General features: G+C 47.3%; 1 protein-coding gene across 1 annotated transcript; it reads right to left on the bottom strand.

Annotated features, from left to right (window-relative positions):
- Positions 1-5103: 5103 nt before the first annotated feature.
- Positions 5104-16169, bottom strand: Tex52 (testis expressed 52). Its single transcript, XM_059258675.1, has 3 exons — positions 15616-16169; positions 11427-11971; positions 5104-6489 (listed from the first exon to the last, which is right to left on the bottom strand). Exons 1-3 carry the CDS (start codon positions 15691-15693, stop codon positions 6213-6215), a joined length of 900 nt encoding a protein of 299 aa, XP_059114658.1. The 5' UTR covers positions 15694-16169; the 3' UTR covers positions 5104-6212.
- Positions 16170-16318: the final 149 nt, after the last annotated feature.

The following is a 16318-nucleotide window of genomic DNA, read 5'->3' as shown; positions in this document are numbered from 1 at the left end:
AACCCCTTCTGTTTATCAACTTCTTCCATTCCTCCTTACATAAGTTTTGGGCCTGCTTCAGCATTCATGGACACAACCTTTCTTTTTTGTTGCATGCAAGCTGAAGAAGTCACTGGCTGTTATGTAGCAACCACATCATGATGCCTCCATCAGTGTTCAGTGAACACCCAAAAACATGCTGATGTCCTAAGGGAAGCTACACAGACAAGTTCAGACTGACAGTATGTAGTAGCATGATCAACAAACACGTAGGTCTCTGTGAGGCTCCGTCCCTGGGCCTGCAGAGGGGCTGTTGGTGCAGGACTGACATGTGAGGGGCAACCTCTTTCCTGAATAGTCCGAGTAGTTAGTAAGTAGTTAGTAGATCAGTAATAACTGGGCAGTTCCTGTAAAGTTGTCCAAGCCCAGAACAGCAGCTTCACCCGGGGGAACTTGCCAGAAACAGGACTCTTAGCCCCACCAGACCTAACCAGCCAGAATGTCTGGGTAGAATCCAGCAGTTTGTGTATTAATGAGTTCTCTAGGGAATTTAGACACCCCATATAGCTTAAGAACCATGTCCTTCAGGACTCTGCCTCCAGGAGAAGCCTATAGAGCTTTTTATTGTTTTTATGTCATGATTTTTTTTTAAGAGTCTTGCTGTTTCAATGGATGGCCTGGAGTTCACTGTGTTGCCCAGTCTAGCCTGGAATTCACAATTCTACTTCTGCCTCCTGAGTGCTAGGATTACAGTCTGGTCCTTCTACCCTCCCAACCAGCCCCCAGGAGCTCTCCATTCCCATAGATTGCAGTACCCACCAGATCTGATCTTCCCTCAGGCAGGCCTGCAGCAGCTCAGAAGTCTGAGCTTGCATGCTGCCTGGTTCATGGGACCAAGGTTAGAGGCTTAGAAGGGATTGCTGGTTCTGAAGGCTCCCTGTGCAGCTGCTGGCATTCAGCAGGGCACCATCGGTTTCAGGGTGTGGCATGCTAGGTGTGTGCAGAGAGACAGGCTCCATCCTCCCAGCCCTTCCTCCTCTCAGATCTCCAGGCAGACCCTCACCCCTAAAATCCCCTCTCCACTACCTCACCAAAGGCTTTCAAGAACTCTGTATTTATCAGTACATGGAGACAAAAGTTGGGGTGTCTATGGTTAACAGCTGGCTATATGGCAGGCTGAGCTGGGCATTGTCTTCTTCAAGACCTCAGACCCAGGAGAGGAATGGGTTCCATTGTCCCCCAGGTCTCTCCAAAGCCCACGGGGTGCAGGAGTTTCAGGAGGCCTGCTTCCACATCCTTGGCTGCCCAGTGGACAAGAGGATCCTGATCATGCAGTAGGCACTTGTCCAGCAGGAGACACACTGGCCCAGAGAGGACAATTCGGGGGTGGGGAGGTGAGGCAGACGGCCTCACTGAGGCTAGGAGTCTTTGGCTTTGGGGGATGTGAGGGGTCTGGGTCTGCCAAGGTAGGGATCTAAAGCACTTTCTGCTCTCCCATACTCTAAGGACAGAGAGTAGGAAAATTGCTCTCAAAGCCCCAGTAGTATACGTATAATCCCAGGACAGACATGGGAGCCTGAAGATGGAGGATCACCTGTTTGAGGCCAGCCTGAACTACACAGTGAGCTGCTGTTGAAAGAGGAGAGTAGAGGAGAGTGGAAGAAAGAAGCAGGGTCGGGGGAGATGGTATATTATGCCATAGTTTTGGTTACTCAAAAACATGGTACTGGGCCAGCAAGATGGCTCAGTGACAAAAATCTCTTGCTGCCAACTCTAATGACCTGAGTTCAATCTCCAGGGGCCTCATGGTGGAAGGAGAGAACTGACTCCAAAGTTGTCTTCTGACCGCACACACACAAATAGGGTTTCAAATCAAAACACAGAGCTGACAGCTGTTCACTCTGGTGAGAACTTGGTCTGTCACATGGCTGATACACTCTGTCGGGGTCACATGCCTGAGAACAGACAATATGGAGGCCAGAGAGTGGTGTGGGCTGGTCCTGCTCCTTTATAACAGCTTGCTTTCTAGAGACTAACTGATTCACTTTGTGAGACCAGCATTCATTCATTCTGTGGGCAGGAGCTGTGCCCACAACCTAACAGCCCCCTGCAGCTGTAAGTTTTCTCAGGTCCTGCCCAGCCCCACGGTCCCTCAGCCGCTTATAAAATAATCATTCAGAGGCTTAATATTAATTACCAATTGTATGGCCTATGGCAGGCTTTTTGATAGCTAGCTCTTATAACTTAACCCATTTCTATTAATCATAAGTTGCCATGTGGCCGCGGCATTACCAGTTTGCTGGCATCTTGCTGCTCCTTCTGTGGCACCTGGCATCTCCCCCTCCTCTCCTTTCTTCTCTCCGTATATCTGCTTGGACTTCCCACCTGCCTCTAAGCTGCCTTGTTATAGGCCAATGCAGCTTCACTTATTAACCAACCAGAGCAACACATATTCACATATACAGAAAGACATCCCACAGCAGCCCCCCATTATGCCCTACCTCTTAAAGGCTCTCCCACCCCTCACAATGCTACACTGGCGACAAAACTTCCAAAACAAAACTTTTTTTTAATTATTTTTTTTTATTTTTTTAAGATTTATTTATTATGTATACAGTATTCTGTCTGCATGTATGCCTGCAGGCCAGAAGAGGGCACCAGATCTCATTATAGATGGTTGTGAGCCACCATGTGGTTGCTGGGAATTGAACTCAAGACCTCTGGAAGAACAGCCAGTGTTCTTAACCTCTGAGCCATCTCTCCAGTCCCCCAAAACAAAACTCTTGAGAGACTCACTCAGACCAAATCTAAAACCTAGCAAGCCATGTATGACCCTTTGTATCTGGTTGCCTTCACTTAGCATAATGTTTTTATTTATTTACCAAACATGTGATTGCGAGGAGCTGAATGGCTATGGGGTTCACCGGGTCTGCAGGCCTTTCTGAGACTAAATCAGGCTGAGTCAAACTCACAGTTTGCTCCTGCCTCCTGGGTGCTGGAATTGAAGGCGTGCACCACACACCTGGCTTTTAAACTTCCCAACTGAAGCTGCTGGATCCCTTGCTCTTTTTCTAAGGCTGCCCATTGCCATGTGGATGACTTCCATGCATGTCTTCTCCTTCCTCCCAGCAGCTTTGTGATTTACAGCTTGCCTGCTTTAAGCTTTCCTTTTAAACACTAGTAAATTGTCCTTGAGCTTAAAAAACATTTTTTTTTTGTTTTTTTGTTTTTCAAGACAGTGTTTCTCTGTGTAGCTTTGGAGCCTGTCCTGGAACTCACTCTGTAGACCAGGCTGGCCTCGAACTCACAGAGATCCACCTGCCTCTGCCTCTCGAGTGCTGGGATTAAGGGTGTGTGCCACCACGTCCAGCTCAAAAAACATTTTTATTGTGGTAAAATACACACAAAATTTACCATTTTCACCAGTTACTAAGTGTGTGAGTTAGGGCATTAACGACACTCACCATGTTATACTGCCATCACCACTATCCTATTCCAGAATTTCTTCATGGTCCCAACAGGAATTCTGTGCACATTAAACAATAACTCCTGCCCCCTCCCACAAGCCCCTGGTGCCTCTTCTACTTTTTCTGTGAATTTGCCTATCCCAGGGCCTCATATATTACATAGTCTTTTGTGCCAGGCTTCTTTCACTTGGCATGGTGTTTTCTGGTTGCATCTTCATTACAGCGTCCATCAGTACACCACTCCTTGTTATGAGTAAATAATAGTTACTTTATTCTGTGGACGATGGTGGACAGATTTATGCCAGTGCTTGGCAAGAACTTCACTTACATTATTTTCTTTATCCCAATTATTTACAGCCTAGTGTTTTCCATTGTGCAGAAAAAAACAAAACAAAACAAAATCCAGAGGATGTTGTGGAATAGAATATTTGTGTAACTTTGTAAAGATGTGTTGCATTTGTTTGTGTTGCAGAATAATTGTTTAACTATATAAAGGTGTATTGCTTTTGTTTATGCTGCATTTGTTTAACTGTGTAAAGATGTGTTGCTGTTTCACCTTGTCTGCCTAAGGCATCTGATTGGTCTAATAAAAAGCTGAATGACCAATAGCTAGGCAGGGGAGGGATAAGAGGAGCTAGCAGGCAGAGAGAGGAGAGCCAGCCAGCCGGGGGCCAGCTAGCCAGACATGGAGGAAACAGGAAAGCAGATGGACAGTACATAGATGAGGTAAATGAACCTTGGGGCAGCACATAGATTAATAGAAATGGGATGATTTAAATTTAAAAAAAGCTAGCTAGAAACAAGCCTAAGCTAAGTCCAAGCATTCATAATAAGTATCTGTCATGATTTGGGGCCTGGCAGCCCAAGAAAGCCTGCTACAGGAGGGGAGCAGTTTCTTTCCCACAGGTCTCACAGCTGGTGAGTGGTTGAGTCAGCACTAGCTAAACTCTGTCGTGTCTCAAGTTCCAAGGGCCTTTGGGGCTTTAAAAATAAGTGGAGAAGAGGGGCTTAGAGAGATGGCTCAGCAGTTAAGGGTGCTGGCTGCTCTTCCAGAGGATTCCAGTTCAGTTCTCAGCACCCATATCAGGCAGTTCACAACTGCCTGTAACTCCAGCTCCTCTTCTGGGCTCTTTGGACATCTAAATGCATGTACACAAATCTTCACACAAACACATAAGTAAAAATAAAGTGTTTTGGGGAAAAAAAAGAGAAGTGGAGACAGATTAGCGGGTTAAAAGACAGAAGGCCAGCCAGAGGCAGGCCACCCACTTGAGGATATGTTACAGGAGGAGGTAAGAGGGGCCCCCACCATCGGATTTCCTTTCCTCCAGCCACGCACCCTGGCCCTCTCCACCAGGCTTTGGACCTGTGCTGCCTGCACTTCAGTCAGAGAAAACACCTAACGACTGCCTTCTGCCTGCCTCCACTTCAAACCTTGTCTCTGACCCCAGAGTCAATATGCTGAGGCCTTTGGAGTCAACAGTAGCTCAGGTCCAAAGCCCTTAGGCCACTGTCAGCTGACTGCTGCCTTTCTGCAGGGTCCCTTTGACCACCATGGCCAGCACAGTAATGATTCTTGGAAGGCAAGAAGGTAGTTCGGTTCAACATAACTCAGTAGCTGATGTTGATTCAAACTTCAGGAGTCTGACCCTGAGTGGTTTATTTTAGGTATATTTAAACACAGCACAATTTGGTGAAAATTTTTCTGGTGCTAATTAACTCAATCCTCATGTGTACAACAAAGCTTAAGACATGACTACATCAAAACTCTTTGTAAACTACAAGTGACATCTTCCATAAAGATGGGCTCCACGGATTGAGAAAAACAAGTTCATGATAAGGGTCTTGGGGAGGATCTGGTATGTCTCGGCAACACAGATAGCACAAAGGTCACAAGGCTATTAACCAGTCTTCTGGGCAGAAAACAGGTTATGTTTCTCCCTTTGAAGAGACAAGCCTGTGTGTTCAACATTCCTGGTTCCCCTAGTGCTTATCTGTGAGCACAAGGACCTCTGTGCCTCCTACACCTTTCATCTTGAATCTCTACTTGTTCCACGCTTGCCCTGCTGAGGAATGGCTGCGTTCCTCAGGCCTAACGCTCCAGCACTATCTGTGGCCAAATCCTGCAGGGAGACCTGCGAGCAGTCCTACATCTACTGTATAGTTGCTCTACAAACAGTTGTTTGGTCTTTGTCCAGATATCAAGTAGTCCATGGAGGAGATGGCGTTGAGGTTATGTTTTTTTGCCTAAGAGGTTTTCTGTCCTCTAACCAAGTCCAGTGTTATTGTGAATTGGTTCTGGGAGTAGAGACAACTTTTTTTTTTTTTTTGGTAGCGTGATGGGAATTGAACATAGAACCTCACTCTTGCTAGGCAAGCACTCTACCGCTGAGCTATATTCCCAGCCTGCACTTCCTTACCCACATTTCTTACCATACCTCTTCCTCACCCCAGCACACACACACACACACACACACACACACCCCTCAACACTCCTTATTCTAATCTTGAGAGCTGGAAATACAGCGGCCCTACCCCCTCTCTCTGCCCCAATCCTCCCACACTACTATGAGTCCGCCAAGGAAAACACAGAACAATTCAGAGCTTCAGTAATGTCTCTAGGAGCCTGAAACAGAGGTGGTATGAGGCTGGGGGATGGTCCAAAGGTTATTCTGTAGAAGCTAGAGTCCTCAGCCTCCTGGGGCTTCTTGCTGAGGAATGTAGGCTGCTGTGTACCCTGAGGCTCTTTTAGACATATCCAGGTCTTCATTTCCAATTTTCCTCTGATGTTTTGGGAGGTCTTGCCTTGGACAGGTAGTGGAGGGGCTTGGCAACCCGGTCCTCTATCAGGCCTTGGTAGTCTTTCACAAGGTCTTTGCTCAGGGGCACAGTGGGCAGCCGAGCCAGTTTCAGGACCTTTTCCTGGTAATGAGGCTGAGGATTGGGACAGGGCCAGCTCCTGCTGAAATTATTGGGAAGTGGGTTGGGTAGGATCTGGTGGCCCCAAGGCTCAAGCCTTCCACCAGTAGATACGCACCGGGACCTGTTGGGAAAGCAGTTCAGAGACAGCAGAGTCAGGGGAGGGTTCCAGGCATGACAGGAGAGGTAGGAAGGGCTGGTGGCGATTCCCATCAGCTGTTTGGGGATCAGGCTATGTACCAGATGTCCTGCATTTGAACTGTGTGTTGTGGCATTAGGAGAGCCATACTGTCTAGCTGTACACCTTTCATCCTTGGGACAGCTGTATAGAATACCTCCTAGAATTTCTGTTACTTATTTTTATTGCACTTACTAATGTTATTATTTTATGTGTGTGAGCGTCGTGCCTGCATGCTGGCATGTACACCACTTGTCAGCCTGGTGCCGGTGGAAGTTAGAAGGAGGTGTCAGATCCCCTTAGTCTAGAGTTACAGACAGCTGTGAGCTGTCATACAGGTGCTGGGAATTGAACTCCGGTCCTCTGGAAGAGCAGCCAGTGCTCTCTCCAGCCCCTCACCTAGATTCTTCTTATAGATGTGTCTGGTGCTAGGGATTGAACCCAGGGCCTTACACATGCTTGGCAAGCACTCCGGCACTGAGCTACACCCCAGTCCGATGGCCCACTCTCTGCTTCCTCCTTTCTTCCTTCCATCTCAGTCTGTAGCCCATGCTGGTCTCCATCTTGAGATCCTCTTGCCTCCTCCTCCTCCTCCAGAGTGCTAAGGTCACAGGTTTCTACCACCGTGTCTGACTCTAGTGCAGGGTTTTATCTAAATTCCAGCCATTCTTCTCATCTCCTCTTTTCTGAGAATGAGGTGCAGATGGAAAGGCCGCTGATGTCAGCACAGTGTAGCCGGCGACTTCCTCTTGTTTTGGCCTGTAGTATTAAATTGAACAGTAGCAAATTGACTTAAAAACAAAACAACAACATGGTTGAATAGCAGCAGATTTTCTGTGCTTCAACAGGCTTTGTGCCTGGTTCAGCCGATACTCCTGTTTGCTGCTTTGGGTTAATTTGAGGGTCTCTGCTGCAGCTAGCTGCACATGGGAACCATCCCAGAAACGTTCTTGGTTTTGCTGTTTATTGATTACTAATATTAATATTACTACTACTACTATTACTATTATTAGTGCAGAGATGGAACTTTGAACCTCTTGCATGGTAAATAAGAAGCTATGTTCCTGAGCTATGCCCCGACCCTGTGATATTTTGAAAAGTTCCCCGGGAATCTAGCCAAATATGTACAAGACCTTGAGTTTCTATCCAGAGGGCCCTGGGGATTAAGATAGAATCTCATGTAGCCCAGATCCTGTCTAGTTTATGTGGTGCTGGGCATTGAACCCAGGACTTCATGCATGCTAGGTGACCACTTTATCAACTAACTGAGCTATGCACCCACCCACCCTCTTTTTTGAAAGAAGGTCTCATGTAGCCCAGGCTGGCAACAAACTTAGCATGTAGCCAAAGATGGCCTTGAATTCCTGATCCACCTGCCTCAGTCTCTCCCAACTGCCAGGATTATAGGCATGCACCACCATGCCCTACACAATTGTGAATCTTTCTGAAGATGCCTGTATGATACACATTAGTTACCAATAGTCTTCATGTATGGACAGCAGAGAAAGCTAGTGTCCTCACGGTGACTCATCCCAAAAAGTCACCAACTTTGAGTGCTATATTTTAAAAATTGTATGTGTATAAACACATATGTGTAAGATATGTGCATGTGGTATGTGCAGGTGCTGGTGCAGAGACCAGAGAATGCTTATCAGTGCCCTACTCTTTTTCTGCCTTACTCCCTTGAAACGGGCTCTCTCACTGGATCTGAAGCTTAACATTTCAGCGAGGCTAGCTGGCCAATGAGCTCCTAGAGTCTGCCGGTCTCCGTCCCCCAACATCGCTGGGGTTACAAGTATGCATGGTTGCGCCCAGCTTTTTCTGCATGGGTGTCGGGGAGTCAAACTCGGGTTCTTATGCTTGTGCATCAAGTACTCACCCACTGATTCCTCTCCATGTGAGTGCCTGTGTGCAGGGCTGGGGGTGGAACCTGGCCTCATGCATACTAAACAAGTGTCCCACCCCTGAGCTGCACTCACAGGCTTCACGGGTTTTTTGTTTTATTTTTAATTAAAAATCCCCGCCTGGAGGTTGTAGTCAGGTTTCTCCGGTTCTGAGTTCCTCTGGTCCCGCCTGGCCCCACGGACCCTCAGCCACTTATAAAATAATCACACGGAAGCTTATATTATTTACAATTGCATGGCCAATGGCAGGCTTCTGGCTACCTAGCTCTTATAACCCATTTCTATTAATCTGTAAGTTACCACGTGGCTGTGGCTTACCGGTACTTTTACATCTTGCTTCTTCTGGCGGCGGCTGGCAGCTTCTGCCCCACTCTCCTTTTTTCTCACACTATCTCCTGGATTTTCCCGCCTGGCTCCATCCTGCCCTGCCATAGGCCAATGCAGCTTTATTTATCAACCAATCAGAGCAACACATATTCACAGAGTACAGAAAGACATCCCACAGCACTTCCCTTTTTCTGTCTAATCAAAAAGGAAGGTTTTAACTGTAACATAGTAAAATTATATGTAACAAAGTTATCAAGCAAGAATTACAGTTACAATATCTAGTCTATTTGTGTTTGGCAAAATTACAGAAAACATTCTATCACCTATCCTATATTTGTGAATCTAAAGTTTCATATCTAATTTATCTCTTATCAGGAGGTGGTGGTACACACCCTTAATCTCAGCATTTAGAAGGCAGAGGCAGGTGGATCTCTGTGAGTTTGAGGCCAGCCTGGTCTACAAATTGAGTTCTAGGACAGCCAGGGCTACACAAAGAAATCTTGTCTTGAAAAGCAAAACAAACCCTCAAGCTAGGTATGGTGGCACATACCTTTAATGCTAGTGCTGTGAGTTCCAGGTCAGCCAAGGCTACATAGAGAGACCCTGTCTCAAAAAAAAAAAATTCTCGCCGGGCTGGAGAGATGGCTCAGTGGTCAAGAGAGCTTAGTGCTCTGAGAAGAGCAGAGTTCAGATCCGAGCATCTGTGTCAGGTGGCTCACAAAAGCCTGTCACCCCAGCTCCAAGGGATCTGATGCCCCCTTCCGGCCTCCACGAGCATCTACACACACACACACATTCTCTTCTCTCTCTCTCTCTCTCTCTCTCTCTCTCTCTCTCTCTCTCTCTCTCTCTCTCTCTCTCTCTCAGTTCCCTCTAATATCTGCCTCTGCTGGGACCACTCCAGCAGGGCCTAGCCAGTTCTAGCCCTCTGTAACCTTCTGAAGACCTAACCTTCCAGACTTAGCCCTGGTTTCTCTGTTAAGCTTTGAGGTGTTTTTATTATCATATATTATACATAACTCATTTCATTGTATTTTATTCAACATATTTTAATCATAGTCACTCTCATTACCGCCTTCTAGCTCTCCTTTCCCAGGGACCCTCTTCCTCTTCCCAACTAGTAATTGTGACCCAATGCGTTTCACTACGATTACTTACAGGAGCATGGGTACCTCAGCAGTGGTTCCACCCTTAAAGGAAATGTCTCCCCTCCAAGGACTGTCAACTTGCCTATTAGCCCTTGGGAGGGAGAGGTGGCTCCTCACTCATCCCTCCCTCCCCTCCTCCTGGACAAGGTAACATCTAACTCTGGTTCAATTTCTTTCTCCCATCTTTCTTTTCTTTTCTGTGTGGAGGATAGAATCCAAGGCCCTGAGCATGGAAGCAAGTACTCCACCACCAAGCTGCACTCTAAGCTCCTGGTTTGGTTCTCTTACATACTGACAACCTATTTCATACTTATCCAGTGAGGTAAGTGTCCATGATCCTCCTTTATCAATTGACCCTGGAGAAACCAAACCACTTGTCAAAATGATACTCTCTGGACTTAATTCTGATGCCAGGTTTCACTTCTGCTTCCTCTGTTAATAATGAACTTTACTGGCTAGATGTGGTGGTATATGCCTCTAATCTGGATCTTTGGAGGTGAAGGCAGGAGAATCATGAGTTCAAGGCCAGTCTTGGCTACATAGACTCCAGCTTTAAAGGGGGGGGTGGATTTTACTGGAGGTTTAATACTCTTGTGCCTCAAGCACGTAATACATTCTGTATTCTCCTTGTTTAAAAAGAGGAAAAGAAGGGGGAAGAGAAAAGAAGGAAGGAAGGGAGGGAGGGAGGGAGGGAGGGAGGGAGGGAGGGAGGGAGGGAGGGAGGGCCTGGAGATGTCTCAGTGGTTAAGAGCACTAGCTGCTTTCTCAGAGGACCCAGGTTCAATTCCCAGCAACCACATGGCCGCTCTCAATTGTCTCTAACTCTAGTTCCAGGGAATCCAACAGCCTTTTCTGGCTTCCTCAGGCATCAGGCACGCTTGTGGTGTACAGACATACATTCAGGCAAAACACTCATATACATAATTTTTTAAAAAACTTGAAAAAGAAAAAAATGACAGCCAGGCATGATGGCATACATATGTAATCCTAGCACTCAAAAGACAGGCCGGAGAATTGCCGGTCAGGGCCAGCCTGGACTATATAGTGATATCCTGCCTCAACAGAACAAAAGAAATACAATAATGACACCTACCATCTCTCACACACACTTTGGGTGCTTTGCAGGTATAGTGTGGTTTTGTTGTTGTCTCTTCTATCTTTTGAAGCCAGGGACTAAATTACGTTTCTCAGTATCCCTAGGCCAAGCAGATGTTAAATTCACATTTTTAGTTAAGTAATGAAGTGCCTTTCCATGGGCTGTCCCCCCACCCTGCCTGCACCACCTGGCCGGCAACTTTCAGGTAGCAGTTGGGAGTGTGGCCCCATGGCAGAACACTTGTTATTGCTTGCAAGGCCATGGGTTCCAGCTGCATGAAACAAAGTTTCCGGTGACTGTGACTGGGAAATTTGGAGAAGAAAATTAGATACCAGTAACAGGAATGGAGAGGTGGGAGGGGGCATGTGAACACCGGCAGGATCACTGCCTGGGAAGCGGGGAGCTTACTTCTTGAAGTGTGGTGGGGGCAGAATATTGCCATGGGCATCGAGTGGAGGGGCCCTTTGTTCACTCCTCAGCTTGAGTTTCTCCACCTCCTTCAGCTCTCTCACTGTCCTCAGAATCACTTGGTTCTTTCTGTTCGTGTCCACGAAGATGGGGGTAGCACTGATGAAGGTCAGGAAGCTGTGTGGGCCCATCCAGGAGGGCGGAGGGATGGCAGCAGCTGGGAGACGGTGGGCATCGGAGTTAGTCAAGCTGCGCCAGACATTGCTGTCATAGGGTTTGTCTGGCCTGGTGGGGAAGGTGGCAGGCAGACGTCCCACATCAAGCCATGTGTGAAAGCCCCAGGTATGCTGGGCTGCATCCTTCCAAGGGTAGAGCGCCTGGTGATGGACTTTAGACCTCATCTCTGTGTGTGGTGGCTGCTTCAGGGCCAGCTTGTGGTAGGCTTGCTGGGTGAAGCCTGGCAACTCCTTTGCCTTTTTAGGCAGGAGGAACTCACGCTGAGTCCAAGTCTGGTAGGTGGGGAAGGATTCTCTGGCATGGACCATCTAGGGAGACACAAAAGGGAGCCTAGCCTGGCTGTGCCAGCAGAGGAGCAGGACACTGCAGAGGTGCTCTGCTCTCCTCCTCAGGCACAGGCTGCCAGCCTCCAACCCAGGACTCACCAAGAGGTAGATGACCTCCACCAGGAGGCATCTGTCCGTTCCCACTGTCATCAGGTGTGTGTGTGCGTGCGTGTGTGTGTGTGTGTGTGTGTGTGTGTGTGTGTGAACTCAGGAGACAACCTTGGATGCGGCTTGTTTTTTTGAGATGGTATCTCTCACTGGTCTAGGAATTATTGGGCTGGCTACACTGCCTGGCCATCAGCCCTCAAGCCTCAGGAATCCACCTCTCCCCACCCCAACCCCCAGCCCTGGTATTATAAATGTGTTTCCATTTGAAACTTATTACCTGAAAAATATTATTTTATGAGTGTTTCACCAACAAGTATGTACATGTGTGCTTATTAATCTCGGAGGGCAGAATCCAGGGGACCCAGTGGAGTTAAAATGGCTGTGAGCTGCCATGTAGGTCCTCTGCAGATACTCTTAACCACCGAGCCACCTCTGTAGTCTCCTGCAGAATTGTTTGTGAGTTCTCGGGATTGAACTCTGGCCGTCACGCTTGTGTAGCAAGCACTTTGAAAACTGAGCTAGTTCTCTTAGCATCATCAGCGTGACAGGATCTAGAGTCACGTGGGATGCAAGCCCCTGGCACATTCCCAAGGGGCTATCTAGATTAACTGAGGTGGAAGGAGCCACATTAACTCTGATGCCACCATCAAGCAGAAAGCAAGCTGAGCACTAGCCTTTACCTCCCTGACTGCCACCGACTCCTACCTTGATGGACTACAGGCCTGAACTGTGAGCCACAATAAATCCTTCTTAACTTTGCTATCAGGCATTTTGTTTCAAAGAGACTAGTAATTGCCCAACCCAGAAGTTACTGTACTGTCCTATCATTTCCATAGATTTATCAAATCTCAATCTTTTTCCAGTTATTACATTCTGACTTTGATTTCCCATTCTCAACTTCTAAAAATTATATGTGTGTGTGTATATATATATATATATATATATATATATACATATATATATATACATACATGTACATACACACACACACACACACACACATATATATATAAAGTTGTATCTTGGGTTTAAGATTTTTATTTTTAAAGTTATGTGTATGGGTGTCTTGACTATGTGTACGTCTGTGCACAACATACATGGCTGGTGCCCAAGGCGGCCAGGAGGGGACATTGGATGCTCTGGAACTGGAGTTAGAGATGGTGTGAGCCATCATGTAGGTGCTGGGAGCCTGGGTCCTCTGGAAGAGCAACCAGTGCTTTTAAGCACTGAACTTCTCTCTAGGCCCTACTTGTACTTAAAATTTTATTTATTTAGTGTATATGTGAGTTATGGTGTGAGTGTGGAAGTCAGAGGACCACTTAGAGAAGTCAATTTTCTCCTTCCACTTGAATTCTGAGGAACTGAACTTGGGTATTAGTTGGTGGCAAATGCCTTAACCCTGTGAGTTATCTCACTGGCCCCCACTTTCTTCACCACACTCTCCTCCATTCTCATGCCCTCATATGTATCCCTGTAGACACATCAGGGCCAGGGCGATGACCCATGGCAGCCATTCTAGCAATGGCTTTCCCTTGTTCCTGGTCCCTAAAGGAGGGCCAAGTGGCTTTCTATCCCAGAGTCCTCTTATTACCTGTTCTGTCTTTGGCACTTTTCCCTCATTTCTCATTAAAAGGCCAGTCAGGCTAGGAAGCATCTAGAATGTTCTTTCCGTACCTTTTCTTTTCTTCCCTCCACAAAACATGGTGCCCCCTTTCCTCCAACTCCATGAGAAAATATCCAGTTCTGCTCTGGTTTGTGTAAATGTCCCTCAAAGGCTGGCGTAAAAGGCCTGGTTCCAGCCTGAGTATGGCCTGGGAGTCAGTAGAACCTCAGGTGGAGGGGCCTCGTGGAAGTTAGGCCTCTGGCAGCATTCTTTTAAGGGGGACAGTGGGAGCCAGGACCCTTCCTGCCTCTTTGCTTCTGGGTGCCCATGAGGTGAGCAGCCTGCTTTGGCACGCTCTTCCTCCGTGGGTGCCTCACAGGTATAGAGCAGCAAGGCCAAATGACCGCACACCGAAGGAAGCCTCTACCATGAGCCCCAGTGGACTTTTCCTCTTTTGAGTTATCACAAGAATTTTGTCACAGCAGTAGAAAACTGACAAAAATGGCAACCAAGTCCCTATTTCAGAGTTAGAAAAACCCCGTTACAGTAAGGGATTCACGTGAAGTCTCAACCAAGTGGGAGAGTTCAGGTTTACGCCGTGTTCAACCTCAGCATACTTAGCTGTGTGAAACATGGCTAAAAGCTTGTTCAGTCTGACCAGGACCAGAAATGTCTTTTAAAATGTTCTTCCCTCTCACCCACTCTAGGGCTTTCCTCACTCCAAAACTCCACCAGCTCCTTCAGCATCATCCCTTAAATCCTATTTCTTTAAAATTAAAATCCAGTGCATGTGGACATACATGCACATGCCATAGCATGCACGTGAAGGTCTGAGGACAGCTTGAAGGAGTCTGGTTTCTCTGCCACGTCAGTTCTAGAGATGGAACTCACGCTGTCAGGCACAGCAAGTGTCCTAACCACCCGAACCATCTTGTTGGCTCACTGGCATGTTTATTTTCTCCTTCCTTCTTCCTTTTGATTTTGTGAGAGAAGATCTCGTGTGTAGCCTTGGTGGACCAGGCTGATGAATGCTAAAATTACAGGCATGACTCACTGTACTTAACTCCTCAAGTCTTTTCTATAAGAACACCCCAGAAGAAAGGGCTGAGAGCTAACACAAACATGCCAGGTCTATCCCAGGCATGACAATCCGGCTAGTAACTCGTTAGGAGGTAGAGGCAGTCCTCCACAGGTTTGACAATAGCCTAGCCTACGTGTGAATTTCACCAGGGGCTATATAGGGAGGTTCTGCCTCAAAAATAAACAAAGCCAAACAAACAAATCCAAAACTGGGCATAATGGCACATTATCTATACTACCAGCCCTTGGAAGGTTGAATAGGGCTATTGCAGGCTGATAGTATCAGGCTAGCCAAGACTACATAGCAAGACTACCTCAACAAAACAAAACAAAACAAAACAAAACAAAACAAAACAAAACAAAACAACAAACACCCTGGAATCTGAAAATGCAAGATCCCAAATACGGAACATCTTATTTTTTTCCCCTGGGTAAGAGCATGGTGTCACAAGCAGAAAATTCCACATTCAACCTTTTCGATCAGTCTCAAATATCAGACCTCCTGAAAATATTGCATGCACAGTCACCTTTAGGCTGTGTATAAGACATCTATGAAACAGAGGAATCTCACGGTAAGTTTTGGATCCCTCCCCAAGATAGTTTATGACATACATCCAAACACTTCAAAAGCCAAAAATAAATCCCAAAGCTAAGAATATTTCTGGCCCCAATTGCTTTAGATAAGGCCTCTTCAACCTGTGCTAGCCAGGCTCCTCCTCCTAAGCTCCTAAGCTAATTTAGCGAATCATAGGATGAAGGCAGGAGCTTGTGTTCCAGGAAGCCTGCTGCTCAGGACAACCTGAAAGTTGAGCTGCAGAGTTGGGCCCCACTCTACCTGCAGGAAAGGCTCCCTGACATGAGATACATCTTTCACGGATGGCCTTTGGGGTGATCTTTTCCAGCTGCTGGCCATTCTTCCTCTGAGCCACAGAGCCAGGAGGGGAGGCTTTGGGGAAAAGCCCTTTCTGGTACCATTGTTTGCTGCTAGGGTTGCTATGGTGATGCTTCCTGACTGGTGCTGCTGGGAGGAGGCTCCTGCCTGTCCTGGGAGGCTCTTCAGTCCCTGATGCTTTCCTGGTGAGGTAGGGAGGGGGCAGTGCTGTCAGTTCTAGTTACAAAATGTGATAACAGGAGCTGCTTCCAGGAGGACCTTGCCTGGGAGGCTTGAGGAGGAGGAAGCAGGCAGGTTCCCAGGCATGGGGCTGCCATAGAAGTGGTAATGAGACACCTGCAATGGGCCCAGCTTTCCGGCCTGAATGTTGAAGGGACTGGGAGGGAAGTGCTGCTGTAACCTGAGGAGTCAACGGGGGCCTAAGTCCGACTCTGGTCCGGTGGGAGGTCTGGAGGTGGCAGGAAGAGGTGGACAGTGCAGGGGAACAGCAGGGAAACTGGACTTTGTGGGAGACAGGATCTCACGTACCTAGACTGGCTGATCCTCCTGCCTCTATCCCAAGGGCTGAGATTATAGGCATGAACCACCACACCAGACAAAACTAGCAATTTCTGAGTCAGAAAAGGGAGGAACATCTGTGCAAGGC

The sequence above is a fragment of the Peromyscus eremicus genome, chromosome 3, assembly GCF_949786415.1.
Source record: "Peromyscus eremicus chromosome 3, PerEre_H2_v1, whole genome shotgun sequence".
Lineage (NCBI taxonomy): Eukaryota > Metazoa > Chordata > Mammalia > Rodentia > Cricetidae > Peromyscus > Peromyscus eremicus.
This window is presented reverse-complemented; position numbering and strand designations above follow the sequence as displayed.

Bases quoted from the DNA above. Each gene is read 5' to 3' on its own strand.
- Tex52 (XM_059258675.1), bottom strand. From the start codon at position 15,693: ATGGCCAGCAGCTGGAAAAGATCACCCCAAAGGCCATCCGTGAAAGAT. The intron at 11,972-15,615 runs GTAGAGTGGGGC...GTGTCTCCCTAG, and splicing joins TCAGGGAGCCTTTCCTGCAG to ATGGTCCATGCCAGAGAATC. The intron at 6,490-11,426 runs GTAAGCTCCCCG...CTTTCCCAACAG, and splicing joins CCCCCACCACACTTCAAGAA to GTCCCGGTGCGTATCTACTG.